The following is a 24,777-nucleotide window of genomic DNA, read 5'->3' on the forward strand; positions in this document are numbered from 1 at the left end:
AGCAGTTTACAATCTCCTTCCCTCCTTCTTTGCACAACAGACACCCTATAAAACAGGTGGGGGCTGAAAAAGCTCTTTAAAAACTGCTCTTGAGAGAGCAGCACTTTCAAGAATTGTGACTGACCCAAGGTCACCCTAACAGCTGCACATGGAAGAGTGGGAAATCAAACCTGACTCTCCAGATTCAAGTCCACTGCTCTTAACCACTACACTAAACTGGCTGTCTAATAGCTTATTGATAGACATCTTTTGAGCTTGCCCTGGATAGGGTCACTGCAAGGGGGAGATATAGGTCTAAAGATATAGCTCATGTCTGCTACAGTAGTCAGAGGAAGCCCAGAGTTGAATGTTGGGTGCTCTTGAATTTTCTACCCAGCAGATGAACCATGTTAAATCTCTTACTTTGACAAATATTTTTGCAGTTGAGACTTGTGTAGTTGTAGAGTGGAACATTTCATTAAGCCTTGCATTAATGCAACATGAGCTATTCATTTTTTAACATGTGGTTATATTTGAATGGTGGTCAGGGAAATTGATAAATGTTGGTCAGGGAAAGTCAGGGAAATAAAAAATAAAATTTTAGTGGCAACCCTGATTTGGGATATCCAATTCCCCAACTTTTCTATGGAGTTTCACTTCAAAAAATATTTGAGGGAGCACGAATTTTGTGGAGACCATTATGGTAAAAAATAGAACTGTTCCTTCTAATGAACATTCACCCTATTAAATGTGTGACTAATTCTATTTCTGTTTTTTTTCTTTTCTTTTTTTAAGAGAACATACTCATTATCTAACCTGGCATCTCTTATATGGGAAATAATAGGAAATCCCCTAATAGCTGCCAAGAAAAATTAGAACCAACTGTTCATGTTCTGATTTCATAAGCTAGGGTCATAGAAATTAATTTTATTCTAATTACCAAGTGCATCTTGGGGATTCAGTAATACAAATGAACTTCCTATTCTTGTCATGTTTGGATTCTTGGTGAAAGGCCAATTTCTTCATGGAGGTACATGTTTTCTCTTCAAATAAGATTTTTTTTTTAACAAAACTGACACCTTTGCCACTTGTCTGCAGAAAATACATTTCCATGGAACCTGCAGCATTTGAGGAAAGAAAATTTCTTGTTGAAAGAGAACTACATTTCAAATGCAGATCTAAGTTAAAAATAACATATATTTGCCTTAACACTTTACAGTGACTTAATGATACAATGTTACAGGGATTAGCTCTGTTGGTCTTCAAAAATAATGACCAAGAGTCTTTTGACACCTTAAAGATGAACACATTTTGGCAAACCACCCTGTAAAAAATCTGCCATGAAAACTGTTGTAAAAGCAACATCACCCCAGAGTCAGAAACGACTGGTGTTAGCACAGGGATTCTTATCTTTTTAAGCATTATGAGCTGGAATTCTTCTTCAGATGCATTGTGAATATATACATGAGTGCGGACAAAGCCTGGGAATAGAGGAAAGACGGTTTTACAAAATGAGGCCAAAAGGTTAAGTAATACAGATAATTGCTGTGTCACCAACTCTACGCTGGAAAATCTCTAGAGATTGGGGGATGGAGGGGAGGAATCTAACCCTCCAAAACCCTCCACAGGAACTGATCTCTGTAGTCTGGAGATCAGTTGTAATTATGGTAGGTCTCCAGTCCTGCCTGCAGACTGACAACCCTAACTGGGTCTCATTACAGTCCAGAACACACATAAAATTGAGAACTCAAGAGCAAGAGATGCGACTGGGAATTTAAATACAAAAGCAGAAGAGTGTAATTTGCAAGATGCAACACAGAGTTGGCAATTTGTACATTGACAGATGCTGCATGTGACTAATATGAATTCACTTGGGCCAGTAGCTGAGTAGTACTAGAAATACGGGTTTAAAAACATTCTCTATTGCCACAATGTCTGAAATTTCCCTGAGACTGGAGAAGAGAAAAGGAAAGAAAGGCTACTATGGTCTCTGTCAACATTCTAGGCCAGGGATGTCAAATGTGTGGTCTGGGGGCTGGATCAGGCTCCTGGAGGCGTCCTATCAGGCCTGTGAGCAAGTTGGCTTTCTTCTCCCTCTCTCTTCTTCCTTCTGGGTCACAGCTTGATTTGCCAGGCTTGCTCAATCGCAGAGGAGCTACAGCACAAAGCCTCTATTTTTCCCATTGGCTGAAGCTCCTCCCTTGGGGAGGAGGGAGAGCTTGCTTTGCCAGGCTCTCTCAATTGCACAGCAGGGCTACTGAGCCAAGCCTCTTTTCCTTCTGTTGGCTGAGGCTCTGCCCCCTCTTCATCCCCTGGGGAGGGAGGGTAAGAGCCAGAGCTTCCTCTGCCCAGTTTCCTGGATCACATGGGAGAAATAAAATATCTTTAATTGTGTTTGTCTGTGTCCTTTATAAAGTTTATATCTCTGCTATGTGGTGTAACATATTATGACACACATGGCCCAGCCCAGCAAGGTCTCATTTATGTCAGATCTGGCCCTCATAACAAATGAGTTCAGCATCCCTGTTCTAGGCCCACAAGAACAGTCCTGCTGGATCAGACCCTGTGCATAATTTTATAGACCTCTATCATATCCCCTCTTAGTCTTCTCTTTTCTAAACTTAAAAGTCCCAGACTCTTCAGGCTTTCCTCATAGGGAAGGTGCTCCAAGACACTAATAAACTTGGTTGCTGTCTTCTATAGTTTTCTTCCTCCAACTGTGTAATGGTCTACTCTCCATTTTATCCCATGAAGTAGCTTAGGATGAGGGAGAAAAAGGCACCCAAGTTTCCCCAATGAATTCCATGGCTAAGTGGGGATTTGGACCCAGGTCTCTGCAGGCCATACTACCCACTACATCACACTGTCTCTGCATAAGGGAATTTTGGCATTCAGTCTAGCAAAAAAGAGTTGTAGGATCCAACCTTAAATCTGTTCTTTTATATTAGAAAAGCCATCAATTTTATTAGAGGATACCTTTTATATAAAGAACTAAAAACTTTTTCATAAGTATTATATTTGGAGTTTTCGTCTCTCTGCTTGTTCCTCCCTCCAGTCTTCTACTTACGAAAAAAGTTGGAGTATGTATGATATGTACAAATGACACAACCTGTGAACATATGAACCCATGAACAAAAACGGCAGCTGTCAGATCTAAATTTAAACCAGACAGCTTGTTCATGTCCCATTCTAACTCAAGTGCAGAGCTCCAGCCAAATCCTTGCTGGAAGGTACAGAAATACATTAAGTACTGAAAAGCAAAAATTCTGGAACTATTTTGTTTCTGTCATGTTTCTTCAGTTTTTCACAGTAAGTATTATTTGTTCTTCCAGGGAGTGAAGGTAACTGCTTGTAAGTTTCACTTTGTGTAGTGTATGCTGTATAAACCTTTCAGCTTTTGAAAATAATGGTAAACAGAATTAAGTAGTTAACGTGTGTTTGAAATTTCTCAAAGCCTTCAAGGACTGAGTTATGTGGGTTAAAGTGTAAGGGAATATATTCATCAGCACCTTTTTTGCAATTTATTTAGTCATTAGAATATTGGTAGCAAAGCTATTAATGAGATATTGCATCATCTCCTGGGAACATTACTGACCTCAGTATCACCCAAGATTGCCATCTAGAGGCACTAACAATAAACCAGGGAAAATAAATAATTGGCAAACTGTTTTTAAATGCTTGAAATGTAAGGTATACTTCAGACTCCTTATAGTTTGGTATGAGACTTTGTTATCTATGGGTTGCTTGCTGGTGATAAAGGGAAGGATCTTCTTTGAACACTTAAAATTGAACATGCTGAGAATCATGGGACTTGCATGTTCAAAAGCTATGCGGCATGGGGGCTGTTACAGTGAGGGAAACTGGGCAAGAGTCAAAGCTAGCTGGATCCATATAGATACAGATGGGCATATAGATGTTCACACATTTTTAACATAGATGTTTAACTCCAATCTGAAGTAGTACCGTCTAGAAACAGGTTCATCGCATGGCGGGCTATTTGTGTAGAGTGCCTTAAGGAGATCTTTGTGGCAATAAAATTAGTGATGTGGATCATCATCAATATATCCAATTCTCATGGGTTTGGCTGGGGATACTTAAATCTGGAGCTTGGGGGCATGAATAAAGAAGGCAATGCTTTGTAAAAATCTGAGAAAAGCCTCAGGTTTGCAGAAAAATGTGAAATCTTAAAAAAAAAAATCTGCAGGATTAACACACACACACCCCCAAAGCAGTGCCTGTGGCTTACAAAAGGAATGCCTTCGGTGGTTCTTGAAAAGCAGCCATAACAGTGTTGCCAGCCTTAAGGCTTGGTTTCAGAAAAAACATTGGGAGAGGGGCAGGGCCCTTTCTGAAGCTATTTTGGCATTTGAGGGAAGACTTGTTTGGGGCCAGGCCTGGCAGAAACTATTGGGCAACTTGATACCACACAGCTTGCCATGACTCATCCATATCTGGCTGCTTGCTACTGTTCAGCAGTAGCCACCCCACAAACGCTAGTGTGGTGTAGCAATTATAATTTCAAACTAGGATCTGCGAGACCCAGGTTCCAATCCCTGTTCTGCTGTGGTACTCACTGGGTGATGTTGGGCCGTTGACACTCTCTCTGTCTAATCTACCTCACCAGGTCATTGTGAAGATAAAACAGAAGCAAGGAAAAAGATGTAAGCTGCTCTGAGTCCCTATTGTGGGGAAAGGCAGAGTTAAAAACTAGCTGCAGGGGGCATTTTGGATCAGGGCTTTGTCCCCCTTCCTTCTGTGTTCTTTCTGCAGTCAGAAACCAGCTCTCCCTGCATCCTCTCTTTTCATCTGCACCCTGATGCTAACAGCAGTTCAGAGGAGAGGGTTTCTTTTCAGGGGGATGGTGGGGACAGTTCCCCACCACCACTTATTCTCCATTCAATAGCTGCTTTTAAAGTCTTGAACTACATACAGTAATATGGAATCTAATATATGCCTAATGCTGTGCGTAATTGGCCCTAAATGACTTTTGCTAATAATCTTTTTTCCTTCACTACCTGGGCATAATGTAGAGGTCAGTCTAGCTCCACTTTTATAAAAATGCAAAGATTTATAGGTAAATTAGAAAGTAACAAGTGGGGGACTAATGTGGGAAACTTATTCTCTCTCTCTCGCTTTTTCTCTCCACCCCCACCCCCTTCTACAGCTTTTCCTCCCTGGAAGCCTTTCCCCTTTCCTACTGTCTCTCCCTCTGTCCCACTTACTCTTTTCTGTTTCTGTCTCTGGCAATCTGACCCTCCTTCACCCAGTTTTTCCTTTTCTTTACGCATTGTCAGCCTCCCCTATTTTTCTTCTTCTTCCTCTATCTTTACTTTCCCTTCCTTTTGTCTTTGACCTTTATTGGTTGTTTTTTCTCCACATGCTGACATTAACTAAGGCTTGGAATCCCTGACAAATGTTGGCTAGGAGTAGCCTGGTTAAACCCTCCCCCCCCCCCCCCAATTGCTGCCAAGATCTGTCAGTGTACATAACAAAATCTCAGTGGCATTCTTTTCTTAAAGAAACATAAATTGCTTTTATAGTTTTAGTTTTTAAAAAAAAAAAAAAAACCACCACAATGTGTGTTTGTGTATATTTACATTTCTGATTTTTCTGCAATCCTCAGTTTCCCCCAAACTTGCAGAAAAATACCCCATCTGTGCTTGCCTCCTGTCACAAGCTGACCATTTTATTAATCACCTCCAAATGATCACACTTACGTTACTGCAGTTTTCCCTCATAAACAAATCTCAGTTTCCCTTTATTTGTTGAAACGCTTAGGGCTCTTTAGCTTGGAGAAACGTCGACTGAGGGGTGACATGATAGAGGTTTACAAGATAATGCATGGGATGGAGAAAGTAGAGAAAGAAGTACTTTTCTCCCTTTCTCACAATACGAGAACTCGTGGGCATTCGATGAAATTGCTGAGCAGACAGGTTAAAACGGATAAAAGGAAGTACTTCTTCACCCAAAGGGTGATTAACATGTGGAATTCACTGCCACAGGAGGTGGTGGCGGCCACAAGCATGGCCACCTTCAAGAGGGGGTTAGATAACAATATGGAGCAGAGGTCCATCAGTGGCTATTAGCCACAGTGTGTATGTGTGTGTGTGTGTGTGTGTGTGTGTATGTGTGTATATATATATATATATATATATATATTTGGCCGCTGTGTGACACAGAATGTTGGACTGGATGGGCCATTGGCCTGATCTAACATGGCTTCTCTTATGTTCTTATGTTTTGGGTAGCCCCAGTGCCGGCACTAGGGTGCTGGTGCTGGGCTGCCACCTCAGGCAAAGCACCCTCCTGCCCCTGACTGTCCATTGCACGCCCTCCCCCCCCCCCCGTCAGGAAGGAGCAAGCAGTTCCTCTCTTGCTGCCAGCCTGCCTCCCTCCCTCAGTGATGGCAGCAGCAGTGGCGTAAAGAGGCTCCACAGCAGCCAGGAAGAGACAGAGCAGCAGTGTGTGTGGTGGGGGGGGGGACCAAAAGCAGTTTCCTTCCCATTGTGCCAACCTCTCACACCTGATGTTTTTATTCGTGAGCTTCCCACAACCAGAGAAGCTGCACTGGCGCCTAGAACTGCCCAAGGGGAGGGAGTGGGGGCAGGAGGGGGCACCCAGTCCCCTGTAGGCCAGGTAGCACCTGTAGGCATGTAATGTACTGAGTTGCGAGGCGGTTTGAAGACAACATGCTTTATTCAGTGGTACATTACAAAGAGAGGGAACACGCGGGCCGGGTCCCGCTTATATACATTACCCGGAACTGCCCCCCAGTCTGACCAGTCCAATCCTGGTCAGTCAAACTTCCCGCCACAGATCTTGAGGGGCGGGGCGTCTGGCGAGCTACATCTGGGGACCCGCAGGGTCGCCTCTGTAGCGATCTCCATGCGGTACATCAGCTTATGTTCAAGACATAACAAGGCGGTTGACTACCTAGCCTATTCGGATGCACCAGGCCTCGGTAACGCTTATGTAGTGTAGTGTGTCTCTTTCCTAATTGTACAAATAACCTTTTATGATAAACTCTTAATCCCACCAGGTTACGAATAGATACTTTGTAGATTTTTGTCCAAATAAGGAACTGCCACCAAGGTTAGATGAGGGTTGGTGTTTTCAAATATTTTCTTTCAGAAATGGAACTTTAGGCTTACTTGAGTTAAACAGTTTTCAAATTTATTTGAATAAACTGGCATGGAAGGAAATATACAATATATGTTTTGAGACTTTAGGCTGTTTTGCTTTCACTGAAGATGTTACAGTACTTTTGCATGCGCCTTACATTTCCTCGCAAATTTAAAACTTATGGGTCACACAGACTTGAGAAAGCAGCTTTATCTCTGTTTTTAAAGACTAGGGCAGGAGTGTCAAACATGGAGCCCCTGGGGCTGAATTAGGCCCCCAGCGAGCTCCTATGAGGCCGCTGAGCAACTGGCTGTCATCTGCTTCCTTCTCCCTCTCTCTTGCTTCCTTCTGCATCACAGTTTGCTTTGCAAGGCTTGCTCAGTCACACAGGAACTACAGAGCATAACCTCTATTTTCTCCATTGGCGGAGGCTCCTCCCTTGGGGAGGAAGGGGAAGGGAGGCAGAGCTTGTTTTTCCAGCTCAATCGCACAGCAGAGCTACTGAGCCAAGCCTCTCTTCCTTCTATTGGCTGAGGCTCTCTCCCAGTCCCCTGGGGAAGGAAGGAAAGAGCCAGAGCTTGCTTTGCCCAGTTCCCTGAATCCCATGGGAGAAATATAAAGAAAGTACTTTTAAGACCAACGAGTGCTAACATTGTAAGCATATTTTAAGTGTTTTTTTTAAATACATTTAATTGTGTTTGTCTGTGTCCTTTATAAAGTTTATGTCTCTGCTACCTAATCTTAAATAGGTACACACATGACATAGCCTGGCCCAACAAGGTCTCATTTATGTCAGATCTGGCCCTCATAACAAATAAGTTCGACACCTCTGGACTAGGGTTTTCCTACTAAACCCTTTTCTCTGGCAAGATCATTATTCTCTCCTTCTTAAGAGCAATAACCTGGTTTTTGGTGTTTTTAGGGCCTTTCAGTACCACTTCAAACCATTTGCCAAATTCTTGTCTTCTAGATTTTCAGTCTCTTCAAACTGGATATTAAGCTTTTAAATTAAGAACTAATTCTCTTCTCAGGTTGTTTTTTTTGTTTGTTTTACACACAGAGATTGAGTAAACTATTTGAACAGTCTCCTTCCATGCCTCTCCTTTTCCAAAGCCACACCACACTGGCTCTGAAACAGACTCAGCTTTTCAGACTCCTCTCACTAGAGAGTCTCCCAGGTCACTCTCTTCTCCAACCGTCTCTCCAACTGCCTAACCATCATACTCCCCTCTACAGTTAGCTGCAGTGCTCCAATCAGAGCGAGTTTCATGAGCTGCCAATCAGTTCAACTAGCTCACTCTCTCCCAAGCAGCACTGCCTATAAGCATGCAACTGCTTGCTGTCCATCACAGTCCCATAGTGTGGAATTTTTGATCCATACTTTGAAGCCATTGTTCAGACTGGCCATGGGAAGAATGGGAGAAAGACACATTTACTTCAAGCCAAAACTAAGTCTTAGGTTTATTTCAGGTGCATGCTGCATAATAAGATTATCCAGGACAGTTCTACCTGGAGGCAACTTCTCTGTCAGATGACTAACAGTCATGAGCTGTTATGGTTTGCCTCCTCATTAAGGACATTTCTTCTTACCTACAAAGTCATTGTCAGAGAAATAGAAGGTGGCATAGGGCTGCTTTTGAGAAACCTGTATTGCAGCTTTGTGAACAGAATTCTTCTGTATTTGCTGGTAATACTGACTGTGACAGAAAAAGAACGTGTATTTTGATAGGGCGTGTTGGCTTTCCCCCAAAACTGATTTGGGAAGAGCACAGTCCTAGTGTGTTATCATTCTATCTGAATGTGAAGGTGTGCATTTTCAAACGTTCTTCCCACATCACACCATATTCCTTCTGTCATCCTTCAAAACCATCATTTTCCAAACTGCTAGAGCTTTTTTTTTTTTTAAGGTAAATGGTATAGCAATTATTAATTTAAAAAACCCTTTGGTTCTGCAGCAAGGGAGAAATGGTGGCTGATGGAGGAAAGTATGCAGAAAATTCCAGCGTACATCTCTCTCTCGGCTTGACTTCGCGAACGAAGATTTAAGAAGGGTGCAGTAGTCCACGTCTGCTGCAGGCTCGCTGGTGGCTGACAAGACCAATGCGGGACAGGCAGATCCGGCCACAGTGGCTGCAGGGAAAAGTCTGATTTGGGGTTGGTGCTGTAGCAGTGCGATTCTTCCTCAATCTCCTTTTGTCCTCAAGACCAGCTATGCGTGCGTTCTCAAAGGAAGAGACAGCCTGGTGGATGGTGTGCCTCCATGCTTTGTGATCTGAGGCTAGGTCAGACCACTGGTGATGGTTGATGTGACAGGTACCAAGAGATTTCTTCAAGGAGTCCTTGTACCTCTTCTTTGGTGCCCCTCTATTTTGATGGCCGGTGGAAAGTTCGCCATACAGGGCAATCTTGGGAAGGCGGTGGTTTTCCATCCTAGAAATATGCCCTGCCCAGCGCAGCTGCGTTTTCAACAGCAGTGCTTCGATGCTTGTAACCTCCGCCCTCTTGAGGACTTCAGTGTTGGTCACAAAGTCACTCCAGTGGATGTTGAGGATGGTGCGAAGGCAGCGCTGATGAAAGCGCTCAAGGAGTCGCAGGTGATGACGGTATAAAACCCACGATTCGGAGCCGTAGATGAGGGTTGTCATCACAACCGCTTTGTAAACATTGATCTTTGTGCCTTTTTTCAGATGCTTGTTGCTCCATACTCTTTTGTGCAGTCAGCCAAATGCACGGTTTGCCTTTGCCAGCCTGTTGTCGATCTCCTGGTCAATCTTGGCATCTGAGGAGATGATGCACCCCAGGTAGCTGAACTGCTGGACTGTCTTCAGTACTGATTCACCCACAGTGATGCAGGGAGGGTGATAATCTTCCTGGGGTGCAGGCTGGTGGAGAACTTCTGTCTTCTTCAGACTAACTTCTAGGCCGAATAGCTTGGCAGCCTCTGCAAAGCAGGACGTCATATGCTGCAGAGCTGATACTGAGTGGGAGACGAGTGCAGCATCATCAGCAAACAGTAGCTCTCGGATGAGTTTTTCCATTGTCTTGGAGTGAGCCTTTAGTCGCCTCAGGTTGAACAGGCTGCCATCAGTGTGATAGCGGATGTAGACACCATCGTCATCATCTAGATCTACTGCGGCTCTTTGAAGCATCATGCTAAAGAAGATCGTAAAGAGAGTTGGCGCGAGAACGCAGCCTTGCTTTACACCTGTGCCTATTGGGAAGGGCTCCGAGAGGTCGTTGCAGTGTCTGACTTGGCCTCGCTGGTCTTCATGTAGCTGGATGATCATGCTGAGGAATCTCGGGGGACATCCTAAACGTTCCAAGATTTGCCACAGGCCTTTCCTGCTAACGGTATCGAAAGCTTTAGTAAGGTCGACAAAAGTCACATATAGACCCTTGTTCTGTTCCCTGCATTTCTCTTGGAGCTGCCTGAGAACAAATACCATGTCGGTGGTGCTCCTGTTAGCTCTGAAGCCGCACTGACTCTCTGGGAGGAGTTATTCTGCAATGGTGGGCACCAGTCTGTTCAGAAGTATTCTGGCAAGGATTTTGCCTGCGATGGAGAGCAGGGTTATCCCCCGGTAGTTGGAGCAGTCTGACTTTTCTCCTTTGTTCTTGTATAGAGTGATGATGATTGCATCGCGAAAGTCCTGTGGTAGTTTGCCTTGTTCCCAGCAGGTGACAAGTACTTTGTGAAGTGTGCTATGTAGTACTGTGCCCCCATGCTTCCAGATCTCTGGTGGGATTCCGTCAACTCCCGCTGCCTTGCCACTTTTCAGTTGCTTGATGGCTTTAACAGTCTCTTCTAGGGTGGGGATCTCATCCAACTCTGTTTTCACTGGTTGAAGTGGGGTGAGGTGGATTGCTGAATCTTGAACTACGCGGTTGGCACTGAAGAGAGCCTGAAAATACTCCGACCACCGGTTCAGTATGGATGCCTTGTCTGTGAGGAGCACTTGGCCGTCTGCACTACGCAAGGGACTCTGAGCCTGATATGATGGGCCATATACTGCCTTCAGGGCTTCGTAGAACCCTCTTAAATCACCAGTGTCTGCACACAGCTGGGTTCTCTCTGCAAGCTTGGTCCACCACTCGTTCTGAATGTCTCGAAGCTTGCACTGGAGGTTGCTACATGCAGCGCGAAAGATTGCTTTTTTCCCGGGACAGGAGGGCTGAGCAAGATGTGCTTGGTAGGCAGATCTCTTTTTCGCTAGTAATTCTTGGATCTCTTGATTGTTCTCGTCAAACCAGTCCTTGTTTTTCCTTGTGGAGAACCCGAGGACTTCTTCAGAGGTCAACAGGATGGTAGTTTTTAGGTGTTCCCAGAGTGCTTCTGGAGAAGGGTCTGTGGGGCAACTGGGGTCCTCAATTCTTGACTGGAGTTTTGCCTGGAAGGCAGCTTTAACTTCGGCTGACTGAAGGCTGCCAACCTGAAGCTTCCTCCGAGGGATACCTCCTCTCCTGGGTGTGGGTTTAAAGTGAAGACGGAGATTGCAGCGTACAAGACGATGATCCGTATGACATTCCGCACTGGGCATTACTCGGGTGTGTAAGACATCTCGAAGGTCTCTCTGGCGCACCAGAATGTATTCGATAAGGTGCCAGTGCTTGGACCGTGGGTGCATCCAGGTTGTCTTCAGGCTGTTCTTCTGCTGAAAGATAGTGTTGGTGATGGTAAGCTGATGCTCCGTGCAGAATTCTAGCAGGAGGCGCCCATTATCATTGCAGTTGCCAATGCCGTGTTTGCCAAGTACTCCTTTCCAGGCTTCCGAGTCTTTACCTACTCTGGCATTGAAGTCGCCAAGGATGATCACCTTGTCCTCTGTAGGGGTCTTCCGTACGAGGTTGCGTAGATCAGCATAGAACTTGTTCTTTTCTGCAGGATCTGCTTGAAGAGTTGGGGCATACACACTGAAGAGTGTTGCATGCTGCTTGTTTTGAAGTGGGAGGCGCATGGACATGATGCAATCTGAGTGACCTGTTGGCAGGTTTTTGAGTTTGGAGGCAATGGAGTTCCTGACCATGAAGCCAACGCCAGAAAGGCGGCTCTCAGCCTTTGACTTACCCGACCAGTAGAGGGTATAGCCAGCACCATGTTCTTGAAGACTACCTTCCTCAGGGAAACGGACCTCACTGAGAGCTGCTATGTCAATATTCAACCTGAGAAGTTCGTGGGCAACTAGAGCAGAGCGTCGTTCAGGGCGACCACTGTCTACTGCGTCAAGCATGGTTCTGATGTTCCAACATGCAAGCTTAAGTCTTTGCACACTTTGTGAGGCAGGTGCATGCCTTTTCTTTGTTGTTATTTTTTGACCGCAAGTAAGGATGCCCGTTGACCGCGGCTAGCCAACTGGGGTGGGGGAGACGAGCTTTGTTTAGGCCACCTTTTCTAGGCCCCTCTCCGTGTGGAGCAAGCAGTGCTGTCCCTAGATAAGGCTGCTTGGTCATTCAGGGTGCTGCCGAAAGATGCTTTCGTCTCTGGGTCAGCATCAGGCGACCAATACCCTGAACCGCCTACATGCAGGATCGGGACTGCAGCTTCCAGTGGCATCTTCCACCTGCCGTTTCGCCCCTTGCCCATCGCTGCAGGACTTGGTGTGTTGTGGGTTGTGGATGTGGATATGCCCTTCAGGCCTGCGCAGAGGAATTTTTAGGTGAGGCACAGTGTGCGCAGTACTGGCTCCACCCTTTCACCTTGGGGTCATCTGCCATGGCCCAGTAAGCCGGGACGCCGGCAGCGAGTCCTCCAGGTGGTAGGTGTTACATTAACGAGCTCTATCTGCCCGGGTTTGATGTTAGAGTTTTCCTTCTCTTGGCTGACGAGGTTGGTGAGCCCAGCCTGCCCATCCAGTTATACCGCCGGACATTCGGTCGCACCATGACGTGGCAAACTCTGTGAGAAACGGGGGGGACCAGCGGGAAGGTGTTGCCATGGATGCAGTAATGCAGGAGAGGCCATTGCAGTGACCATCTGCCAGGCATAGCCGGACAGTGACCACGGGGGAGGGGTGGGCTCCCTCTTGGGTATCCTGCCCCCCCAGGGAAAGTGTACGCGCAATACATAGCCTCTCCTTCCTGGTGTAGTGAACGCCGCGTGGATCCCATTTGAACGGATGTAAAAATCTATCACAGATGCATAAAATTTTGCAGCCAAAAGAGTGATGGGTCTGCTATTATCTTCTGATAAAAGAGCTAATCCAGCGTACATAACCTGCTGCGAATTAGCATGTTTTTATATTTGCAGCGGCAATGGATTCAAAACACAGAATCCTTACTGTGTGACCGCAACCTGTGCGTCAGCCACCTGTGTATATGGATCCATTGGTGCCATAACCTGTAACTTACCATTTATTGTGCTGAATAATTGATTCCCTGTTGAATCAGAAGGTGAAAATTAAATGTTGCAATTTCACAAAGTGACATATGAAAGGCTCAATTTCAGTGGGATGCTGGCTGAAGCCAAAGCACTTCCTTGTGGGACTATGTGCTTGTATAGCCCATCTCCTTCAAACTGGGCTGCAAAGTAGCTACATGTGTTGTGCTCAGCCAGCATCCTGTTGAAATCAGACCTAGGGATTAAAAAGGAAGAGAAGATATAGCCAGAACAAAACTGTGAACCTATGGCAGAATGGCTCTTATGGGCCATTATCCTGTGAAAACTCTTACTTAAAGACATCTCTCTTCCAAATCTGCACATTATATGCCATAATTCTCAACTCCTTGCTAGCCTTGTGGTTCTGAGTTAGAATCCTTACTGCTACTGCTCATTTCTGCCCTTCCTCTGCAGACCTCAGAAAGGCCTACAAAAGGCTCCTATCCAAGAGACCCTCTGCTTCACTTCAGAGGCAGAATGACATCAGAAATGCTCAGACCATTCCCTGGGTTCTATTGTTGATGACACATAAAGCTAAATCCGCCCTGAGCTCATCTGGGAAAGGGTGGAATATAAATTTACCAAAATAAAAAATATAAATAAAATACAAGCATGGGTAAAATGGCTGTGGCTTGGATTCAGCTGTCCCTTAGAAGAAGGTGCTGCTGGCCACAGATCTTCCTGACTTTCCCTTCCCCCTGACCCTTTCATTTCCAGAGTCATGCAAACTAATAGCCATGCCAGTTGGGAGCGGAAACGGGCAAAATTATCTTTTATCACTGCATTAGCAGTGTTTAACTAATTGTAAACAAAGAAGGGAATAGTTTCACCCCATCACCCATTGCAGCCTTCCAACCCATGTGGCTAGTTCTCCACATGGGTCCTGCAAGCTCAGGAATGGCTGATGAGAGGAGGGAAGCTGAAAATATTGGGGATCCTTGCATGGTCCTCACACTGAAGTAACTGTGAGTCTTTTAGTCATCTACCTTTCTCTGTTGGCTCCTTTTTTCTGCCTTCATTGGGCCTTACTATCTACAATCTTTTTCAGGCAAGCCCAGAGCAACCCAAGCCTAGACAGGAGGATTCCAAAAGTCGGAGTGCTTTGTTAGCTCAGATCCGGAGAGGCACTCGCTTAAGAAAAGTTGTGCAAACTGATGACCGAAGTGCACCTCAGGTTGAAAGTAAGTCTTCAGATTTGGGATTTTTCAAAGCAACAGGCATAGTAATATTTTGATTGTAAATCCTTTGGTAGGAGGAACAATATACATTGTGTAATTAGTAATTTATATTTGGCCATTTCTGTATGAAGTAAACTACTATTATTTTTGTCAGATTGTACGGTTTAACATGACTAGTTTCATTTTCCACCCAAAGCCCCAAATCTTTACTGGAACCAGCCCATCAGCTGGTATTAGTGTAATGAAAATAAATTTTGTATCCTGATATGTTCCTTTTTGTATGTTTCTCACCACCACCACCCCCCCCAAAAACAGGGCTTTTTTGGGTAGAAAAAGCCCAGCAGGAACTCATTTGCATATTAGGCCACACCCCCTGATATCAAGCCATCCAGAACTGTGTTCCTGCTCAAAAAAAGCCCTAATCACACACAATCTGAAATGTTGCTAAGCAGATTTTCTTTTACTATAGGCATGATCTCATTCATGCTTTACCCTTTTTTGATCAGCTTTTTTCAAGCCCTTCATTTTATATGCTCTCTGTGGACTTGTGAACAGTTTATTAGTCTATCTAGCTATTTTTTTTTGGTCCACTGGGGGAATGACTGTTTTCTCAAGTCACCTAAAAATCCAATTATCTTTTTCTTTGGTCAGATCTTTGCTGGATCATGCTAACGTTCTGATATTTCTGTTTGATGACTAGGAAATGTACTTCATAAAGTAAACAGACATTGTTACAAAACCAACAGAAGTTATCTTTGCTGTTGACTAAATAAGCATTAATACATCATGGGCTAGCAGATGAGGATCATTCATTTAGCTTAGTGTTACTTTACCTATTGGTCATTAGGGAAAGACAATCTGATGGCATTTTCCTACTTTTGTCGGTACACCAGAGGGTGCTATGCTTTATGATGTCAGAAGGCCATTTCTGCTGTTGCAGTAGTACATGCTAGATAGGTCCCAAGTAGGCAGCCGTGTTGGTCTGAAGCAATAGAACAAAGCAGTAGACAAGTTGCACTTTTAAGACCAACTTCATCAGACAAAATTGGAATGGCAAGCAATCTTTAAATATAGAGAAAGTGGGCAGTGAGTTGGTATGTAGAGTCATGCTAGTAATTGCAGAGAAAGGTAAGGCAAAAATTGTTCCCTTTAATTCCTGAACCTTGTAGAAACAACACATCACGAATGGCCTTTTTGTCATTGCAGACTCCAGAAGGCGGGCCAGCAGAGAAGGAGGAAGCCTAGGAATGGGCAGAAATGATGTCCCTCAGGCATTAGGAAGCCTCTTTGCAGATGGGTTTCCTGTGCTGCGACCAGTAGGCCAAAGAGATTTGGCAGGTAAAAATATTTTTCTAGTTAAAACCCTGTCACTTAAATCTATTTCCTTTTAGGTGTCAGGTGAAAACATTTGGTCTCTCCTAAGTTTTTGCTTTAGGGTTCCATCCCTTTCCCTTTTATTCCTTCTAAATCCATTCTACCATTACTGAATGTTAGAAGTTCATAGATTCCTGTATTTTGACTTGAAGGCTGCCATCATTATTATCAATATTTTTTGATTGGATATTGTTTATTATATAGCCTGTGTATTTATTTATTGTATTTAGATAATGTATATGTCTCCTAAGCCTTGCTCAAGGCAGATTACAAGTAAAAACAATACCACAGAATTAGCCCATTATTAACAGACCAGGGGCATAAAAATCGCTTGAAACAACCATTGAGCACCCTAAAAAATATCCATAAAACCTTCTAGGCTGTTTTTTTCAAGATATAAAACTTTAAAGACTGATATCATCATTGCCATCATGTAACAGATGCAAGAAAATGAACTCTAGCTAACACAACACAATATGACAGTTCTCTTTGACAAGCGCTGTACGATGTGTTTTGTAATGACCTTCCTAGTGCCATGATAGCTTCCTTATCAAAATATAAAGATGTTTTCCATCTGTTTCGAAGGCAGCAAGAACTTAAGAAAAAATGTACTGAAAGACAATAAAGGAGCGAGATTTATGTGGGCAGCCTTGTAAACATGGGAAACTAAGGAACCCGAGAGCACTGTGGATGGAGGGAATCATGCTGCGCCCATAGCATCTGAATCCACTTCTCCCTATGGGATGTGGCAGCTACTTTTTGCAATGTAGAGAGATGTACAAGAGTTTTTGCTGTAGGCATTTGCATAGGAGCTGTGAACTTCTGTGAGTCATAACTAGACATCATTTTAGGATTTCCAGTGACTGTGTCTCCTCTTGCATTGCACCATTGGAGCGGCAGGCAATGAAAATTCATAGAAAGATAACCGTTTCTCCAGTTATCAAAAGGCAGGGCAGGAAAAATCCTTGTCAGTTGCCATCAGTATTTTTGATCCGTTTATTTATCCTCAGAGTAAAGCGGGATGTGAATGCATGAGTTCATTTTCTACCTCCTAAAGTTTTGGGTTGGTCTTTGCAGGGAACAGGACTGGACAGCCTCAGGGAGTGAAAACATCACCTCCTCCAATATCTCCAGGCTCACTGAACAGTAATGAGAAAACCAGTGGCAGCTTTCAAACAACACCTGAGAGCCCAAAGCCAGCAGATCAGCTGGAAATATCCGGGGCCCAACAAGCAATACCAGCTCGTCCCACAGTCCCAGCTCCTCCACCACCACCACCGCTGCCTCCATTTCCTTCTGGCAAACCTTTGCTTATCTTCCCCCCTCCCCCACTTCTTCCCCCTCCCCCTGCAGAAAGTCCTGACAAACCGACCTCCCCCAAAATTGCTCCCCCTCCCCCTCCGCAGAACGACAAGCCCCTGAAAACGCCAACATCCCCTTCACGTGTCCTTCCTCCACCCTTGCCTCTTGGACCACCTTGTGGGCTTCCAGGGAGAACAAGCGAGTCTCCCAGCCCTTCTTCCTCCCAGTTGGATCTGAGAAGTAATCCCCCACCCATGCTGCCGCCACCACCTCCCCCAGCACCTTCAACTTTTTCCTCACACAGGACATCTTTGCCATCGCCACCTTCGCCAACCTATAGCAATGCCTCAAACAACAGTCAGGAAGCTCTTCCCCCACTGCCCCCCAAGAGCCTGCTAGTGCAGTCCCAGTTACAGAAACCCACCATTCAATCATTGCCTCTCCCCCCGACCCCTCCTGGCCCACAGCAAGCTGTTGTAATGCAGAAGAGAAGGCCAGGCAGAGGTGGAGGTAAGAACTGCTTTCCTCCTCTGGGCCCACATTGATGTGTGATTTTTTTATTCTGTTCAATGCTAGGTTTCTTAATTCTTTGCCCCCCTCCCTAATTTCACCAGGTCCTGCTTTTTCAGGTTGTGCGCACTGCAATATATACAGATCTTTTCCTAAAGTGTGAAGTGCATTGCTCCACATTTACTCATGGATTTGTTATTATTCCTGGAAAGCATGCTCAGGTCAAGGAAAATCAGACATGTGCCCTTTTTCTAAACACTCCATTTGTAGAGGTGTTCAGAGTCTTGGAATGGGATGGGAACAGCATTGAAATGATCTCTGTGTATATTATACTGTAAAATAAACAGGCTTATATAACAATCAGGGATGGAGATGGAGAAAGACGTTTGAAAGGCCCCTATTGCTAAAAAACAAAACCCTTATGATTGACAAAATGTATACACAGTATATTATGGGATTGTTCTATTTTTCTCACAAAAAGAGACCTAAACCACTTTACAGCAAACATGGAAAAATAATACCAACTATTGCAAAATAGCATGTTTGATAGCTCCTCCAAATAAAAGTGAATCCTTGTTCTTTGAAATGAAGTATATCAGTGTGAGAACTTTCTCCACAGGGATCTAGTATTTTAAATTTATTTTAAAAATATGGTTTGCCTTTAAACTTGTAGTCCTCACCATAGTTATCTGTAAGCTGTGCTAGGAGGTGCTGGTGCACAAAATTTGAACAGGCAGCTCAGGGATTTCTGCTTCAGCCCACAAGACATTCTTATTCTTCCATTGGAAACAATGGAGGATGGAGACCTCCTTCTGGGGCCCATAAAACTGGACCCCCTTGGTCCAATCTTTTTTAAACTTGGGGGGGCGGTTTGAGGAGAGGCACTAGCAGCTATGCTGCAATTTTAAAAACAGCCTCCCCAGAGCCCCTCGATCGATTCGCTATTATAGCCTATAGGCTATAAGACTATAGTGGTCCCCATAGGCTACAATGAGACTGTGGGGAAAAAATTTTGCACACCCTTATTTTACTTTTCAGTATGATTTCTAAGTTGTCCTGAGTTACAGGGAAAAGTGGAATATAAATATTTGAATAAATAAGTAGTTTAGGCAGGTTGATAACATTTAAGCAACTTTCTGTTTGTTAGGTTAGGCAGGGTTCTGACAGTTATTGTCCCTACTCTGTTATTTTTGACCTGTAATGATGGTTGTCATATTTAACTTTTTTTAAAAAAAAAAAGTAAGACTGCAAGAGTCCCCACCTCCCAGGTGCTGGTATACTTTCTAAGGCTCAGCACAGGGCAACAGTCTGAGGCCAGATCTACCAATACAGTACATTGTAGCAGGTAGACCTGCTCTTTGTAGAAGAAGAAGATATTGGATTTATATCCCGCCCTCCACTCGGAAGAGTCTCAGAGCGGCTCACAATCTCCTTTACCTTCCTCCCCCATAACAGACATCCTGTGAGGTGGGTGGGGCTGGAGAGGGGTCTCACAGCAGCTGCCCTTTCAAGGACAACCTCTGCCAGAGCTATGGCTGACTCAAGGCCATGTTAGCAGGCCAGGTCTTCTAATATGGTTGGAAAGGGGTGGGTAAACCTGTTCTCTGAGGGCCAGGTCTACCAGTATAGTGGAAAGGGGGAGATAGACCTGTTTTCTGGAGAACAGGTCTGCAAAAATAGTTGGTAAAGGGTGGGCTAAATTTGTCTTGATTCTCTTTTCTCTAATAGTGTTTAAATTATTCTTAAAATGTAGTTTAAATTTCATTTAAAGGAATTTATTCTGAGATTTTTACAAGGTTATGAAAGTAATCTTCTAAAAAACTAATTTACACAGTAATCAAATGCGGACTAGCTCACAACTTTAATGCTGCTTGCTTTTTTGCTCATGAAGTAGAATTTCTGCTCACAACACTGTGGAGTTTAGTGGGAACACTGGGAGTATTATCTCACTAAGACTGTAGTTTGGGATTATTATATGTAGATGAGATCAGCTAAATCATGGTGCTCAAATCCTTCTTTGAATGTTGCTTGTATATTGAGTCCCTTCCCTGATGGTTGCTGTCCATCTCTCTTCTCCATAGGAAAACTGACGACCCCACCAGTACCTCCTGCAAGGTCTCCAACTACTGAACTCTCCAGCAAATGCCAGTATGCCCAGATTGCAATGGTTACCCATGAGCTTCATACAGCATTTAAGAATGGCACTGTGCTCCTAAGTGGTAACTTCTCTAAATTGTCATCTATGTAGGAATGTGCACCTCAACATTTTTCCTGTTAAATTCAGATCAAGGTTTCAGGAAAGACTTTTCATTACCCCAAAGTTTCTGGAATCTCATTATCATTTCAGGATTTTGGAGTCCTTTCAGGGGTGTGGTTTGCAACCATTTTTCCAATGCCTCCATTGGGGTTACAGGAACAGGAAGGATGGAAGGGAGAGAGAGGAATCTGGCTCTGCCAAACAGCTGTTAGTCAGCATCTCCCATCCCTTTAACATCCTATCCCCCTTGGCTAATAGCTAACCTAACAGCTCCTAGTTGAATGGACAGAGGCCTGGTCTACCAGTTATTAGAAATAATAGTGCCTGTAGCCCCATATAATGGCACAATTTTTTCCCAATGGAAGGTAGACTTGACCTCTGTCAGGTAACTGTAAGTCATTAGACTGCTGATAATTGGGAAAAGGAGGCTAACCTGGCCAGCATCGAAAAATGGCAAATGGTTAGTTGGGCCTTGTGGCTTGGCTTGGCATAGCCTGGCCAAGCCTCATAAGACTACAGGAGCCTACCAGCTGATCTGGCAGAGCAGCAGTCTGGCAGGAGCCTGCCCGCAAGCCCAGTTGACTACCTGCCATTTTTTGACACTGGACAGGTATGTCGCCATTCTCCCAATTAACAACTGATGGTTGGGGAGACAGAGGCCAGTAGTATTTCCACACCAGGTTTATCTTGGTTTTCTGGTTGCTGATGTGAAATGGCCCTTAAAACAATGATTTCACACAGTGCAGAGGAATAATTTTTTCTTCATTTTTAGTCATGGTTTTCTTTTATGCCTGGTGTACATTGAAACCCCCTCTGCTTTGTTCTGATGCCAACCCTGTTTTAGAGTTTGGGTTTGTTTTGTTTTTTTGATAGACATCTGTAACACTGCATAGAAATAAGATATTTATATATTATATATTCTTCCAGAGGTGGATCTCCTTATAAGTCTTTTTCCATTTATGTAAATTAAGATTTCCTTAAGGCGGAATGCCTTTTGTTATTCGAGAGCCATGGCTGAGAGCCAAGGCTATTCCAGCAGCTGCAAGTGGAGACACCTCTGATCCTCTACTCTCTTCCTAAAAGGCAGGCTGAGCTGTTTTTTCAAAAAACTCACAAACATGAATAATGCTGGATAGGAAGAGTGCAATACCTTTGCAAACCCCCCCCCCCCAAAAAAGAAGAATCCTCCTGGGGAAATTCCCTCTTGTTACCTTAATTTCTGTAGGAGACTGGCCCCTTGCATTTTTTGCAAGTTTTTTTTTTTAAGGAAAAGGAATGGGCTGTTAATGGTCTATGCACAAATGGACGATGAGGTCATGTGGAAACATTTAAAAAATGCACCTGTTGGGTGTCTGAGATGTGGAAAATCCTTGATATGGACTACTTGCCCTTGGAGATAACGCAGCCATTACTTCTCATGGGCTTTAGTTGCTTTATTTATACCCAATGGTCCCTCTACTGGAGAACATCCATGCCCTGCAGGAATTACTACCTTTCTGTGGGGCATGCAAGGCAGAGATGTTCTGCCAGGCATTTGTTTGAGGACAGCAATGGAACAGTATACAAACTGGCACTTTCACCTCCTTTCCCCATCATCCCTTGCAGTCCTCCCCCGCTAGGCAGTTCCTAGATACTAAAATCTTTCTCAACATCTTGAAATATCTATTGTTTTATTGTTTATATGCTACTGCTATTTTAATCTATAATTTTAACTTGAATCTATTTATTATTTTTGTTTTATTGTTAACTGGTCTGAGCCCTGCTTGTAGGGAAGGGCAGTCTAATAAATCTAATCTATAAATAAATAAATAAGATCTGGAAAGGCTGCTGCCAGTCAGAGTAAGCAATACCAGTGGTTTGACTCATTATAAGGGAACTTCATAGGGCTGAATCCAAGCAGCTCTTTCACTGGTGAAAAAAGGAGGAGGGGTCTGCTTTGACTACCAAAAAGCTTTTGTTCAGGATCATGAAACCTTCATGGACAAAAGCCATGTGGAATGGGGGCTGTGGTAAGGAGGGGGATTGAGTGGTATTGATTGAAAAAGCTGGTTGGATCCAACCATAGTCTTGTGTTACAAAGCAGTGGATTTAATCAACCTCTATGCATGGTGGTTGCTTTAAAAAAATTAAGTGTTCTGATCTACATGAGAGTGACAATAGAAACAGCATTTTTTAAAGGTGGAAGGGAAACTTAAAACTTTAAACAAATTATTCTAGAATTCCATTTTTAAGAGACTTTTATTTATTGTGAGTTGAGAGGCAAAATGGCCAATGTGGGGAAGGGTGGGCAGAGAGTGGACTCCCATGACTTTTTTGCACCATTTCTATTTAATTCCTGCAACTAAAATGGTCTTATCTGAAAGAGCTTTTTTTTCTTTTGAACTCTTCAGATGATTTTGAAGCTAAATTTACCTTCCATTCATTAGAAGAATTCCCTCCTCCAGATGAGTTTAAGCCATTTCAGAAAATTTATCCTAGCCAGGAAGCTAAAGGTAAGTGGGGAAATCCTAGTAATGTAGGTAAATAGTGGACACCCGGGGTAGTAGTAACCATGAATGAAGGAATAGAGGGAATGCTTATTAAATTTATACATGATACTAAATTGGGAGGGGTAGCAAATATGACAGAAGACAGAGTCAGGATACAGGATGATTTTGACAGGCTGGAAAACTGGGCTAAAACAAATAAAATGAATTTTAACAAGTAAAGTTCTGTGTTTAGGTAGGGAAAATCAAAGACATCATTATAGGATGGGGGAGATTTGTCAGCAGAAGTATGTGCAAAAGGATCTAGGGGGCTTAGTGGACCATTCACTGAACATGAGTCAGCCATGTGATGTGATAGCTAAAAAGGCAAATGCAGCTTTGGGCTGTATAAACAGAAGTATAGTGTCCAGATCATGCTGATTCTGTGAGCTTAGGCAGATTATGAGAGGGAGGGCAGGAAGACCTGCATCAGTGTTAAATTGGGGGCGGGGTTGCCATCTTCTGGGCATGGGGTAATGGGTGTGGGGGGGGAGGTATTTGTGAATTTCCTGCATTGTGCAGGGGTTAGACTAGATAACCCTGGAGTTCACTTCTAACTCTGTGATACTATGTACAGCCAGTTAAAGAGTATTAAATGACTTGTATGTCCATCACTTTAAAAATATTGACTAGGATTCTGACAAGTGCATTAAGAACACTGACAAATCATGAAATTATTGTTTGGTGATAAGAGAAGGCTGTCAGTAATAGTCACTGTTTCTCTAGTATAGCAAGTAACTGTCACAAAGCTACTTGATGAACACAAGCTTAAGCAGAGAAAGGGGACTGGCAGAAGCATCCTTGGAGAGAATGTGTTGTGTAGCCTCTGAGGTTACCCATCCAAAAGAAATATATCATAACAGGACAACACAGCAGGACAGATTTCCCCAGGTACCAAACTCATGAGTCTGTTGTGCTTCTGTCAATTCAAGTCACACAGCTAGGGTCCCAGCTCACTACATTCAATGGTATTTAATGCAGGGCTTAAATGGTGCAGTTCACCAGCTGCTTGTGTCAGCATGCTTCTGTCAGTTTGCAAAGTGGATTCTACCTGCATGTTGGAAACCAGTGTGCAATGTTTTATTGATTTCTGTGCAATGCTTTCCTTCATTTTTACAGATAATCCACCCTTAAGAACACAAGTGAGATGAGAAGACCCCCGTGGCATAGTCTCAACATTGCTAGAAGGATCAACAGCAATATTATAAAATGTAGGAGCTTGTTTTGATAGTCAGACAATACACACAAGCCGCACTAGGCATGCAAGACCCATGTGTAATACTCAGAAGTTGGAAAATGCTGGTTGATGATGAAATCCAGATTGTTTGGTGTTGCACAAACTGTTTTCGAGGGTTTAAAACATATTACTGTGTATTTCAGTTGCTTAAGAATTGGCCTGTCTTGTGTTAGTCAGTGGAATGCTCAATTTGTAGTTTCAAGTCCACCTGTATATGGCACAGTTCTTCCAGCATATGATTTATACTGTGCCAAATGCAATTAACAGACTGCTATAGATGACAACAACTAAAGTTCCTGTTTATATCTTCCAACTCTAACGCTGGTCGTGTTCCACAGGAAATTCACTGTATTTCCAAAGTTGATGTGTTATATTTCTACGTGTCTAGATTTTTGTCTTTTAAAAAAACACTCTTTAAGAGTTTTACAGTCCAACTCAATATTTCTTAAGAGGCTATGCCACCATTAAGGAAATTGCTTTCTATACATGATTTTCAAGAAGCCCTTTTCTAGTTTCTGTTTGCCAATGCAGTCACTGGCATTGTTCTATATAAAGGTTCTTATAATATATGAAGTTTTATAGTATATAAAGATGCTCAGATGCACTCTCTGGGTTGCTTATCTCAAACTGTGTCAGTTGGGCCATATTTAACTGGAGATTCGTATCTTCTGGAAGATTTGAAGGCTCCAGTTTCTGCTATCTCCCCCAGTCTTGTTGCCCTTTCAGAAGGCAACCAGGGAACCCTGGTGGATAAAAGCTCCTGCTGCCTTGTAGGCCTTCTTTCATGCACCATCAGCACTTTTGGGGTCTGACACACCCTGCTGGTCACACCCTTTGTAGCTGCTCAGACTAGATAAGCTGAACACGCCTATGCTACACAATGCAGAGTGAGGCCTGTGTTTCCTACATTGTTCTTGCCC

General features: G+C 43.7%; 1 protein-coding gene across 1 annotated transcript; it reads left to right on the forward strand.

Annotated features, from left to right (window-relative positions):
• The first annotated feature begins 3,196 nt into the window (after positions 1-3,196).
• Positions 3,197-24,291, forward strand: WIPF3 (WAS/WASL interacting protein family member 3). Its single transcript, XM_060248715.1, has 7 exons — positions 3,197-3,288; positions 14,523-14,655; positions 15,859-15,990; positions 17,104-17,838; positions 19,920-20,057; positions 22,486-22,587; positions 23,740-24,291. The coding sequence occupies exons 1-7, from the start codon at positions 3,268-3,270 to the stop codon at positions 23,769-23,771; spliced, it is 1,293 nt and encodes a 430-aa protein (XP_060104698.1). The 5' UTR covers positions 3,197-3,267; the 3' UTR covers positions 23,772-24,291.
• Positions 24,292-24,777: the final 486 nt, after the last annotated feature.

Source organism: Heteronotia binoei, chromosome 10, assembly GCF_032191835.1.
Source record: "Heteronotia binoei isolate CCM8104 ecotype False Entrance Well chromosome 10, APGP_CSIRO_Hbin_v1, whole genome shotgun sequence".
NCBI lineage: Eukaryota > Metazoa > Chordata > Lepidosauria > Squamata > Gekkonidae > Heteronotia > Heteronotia binoei.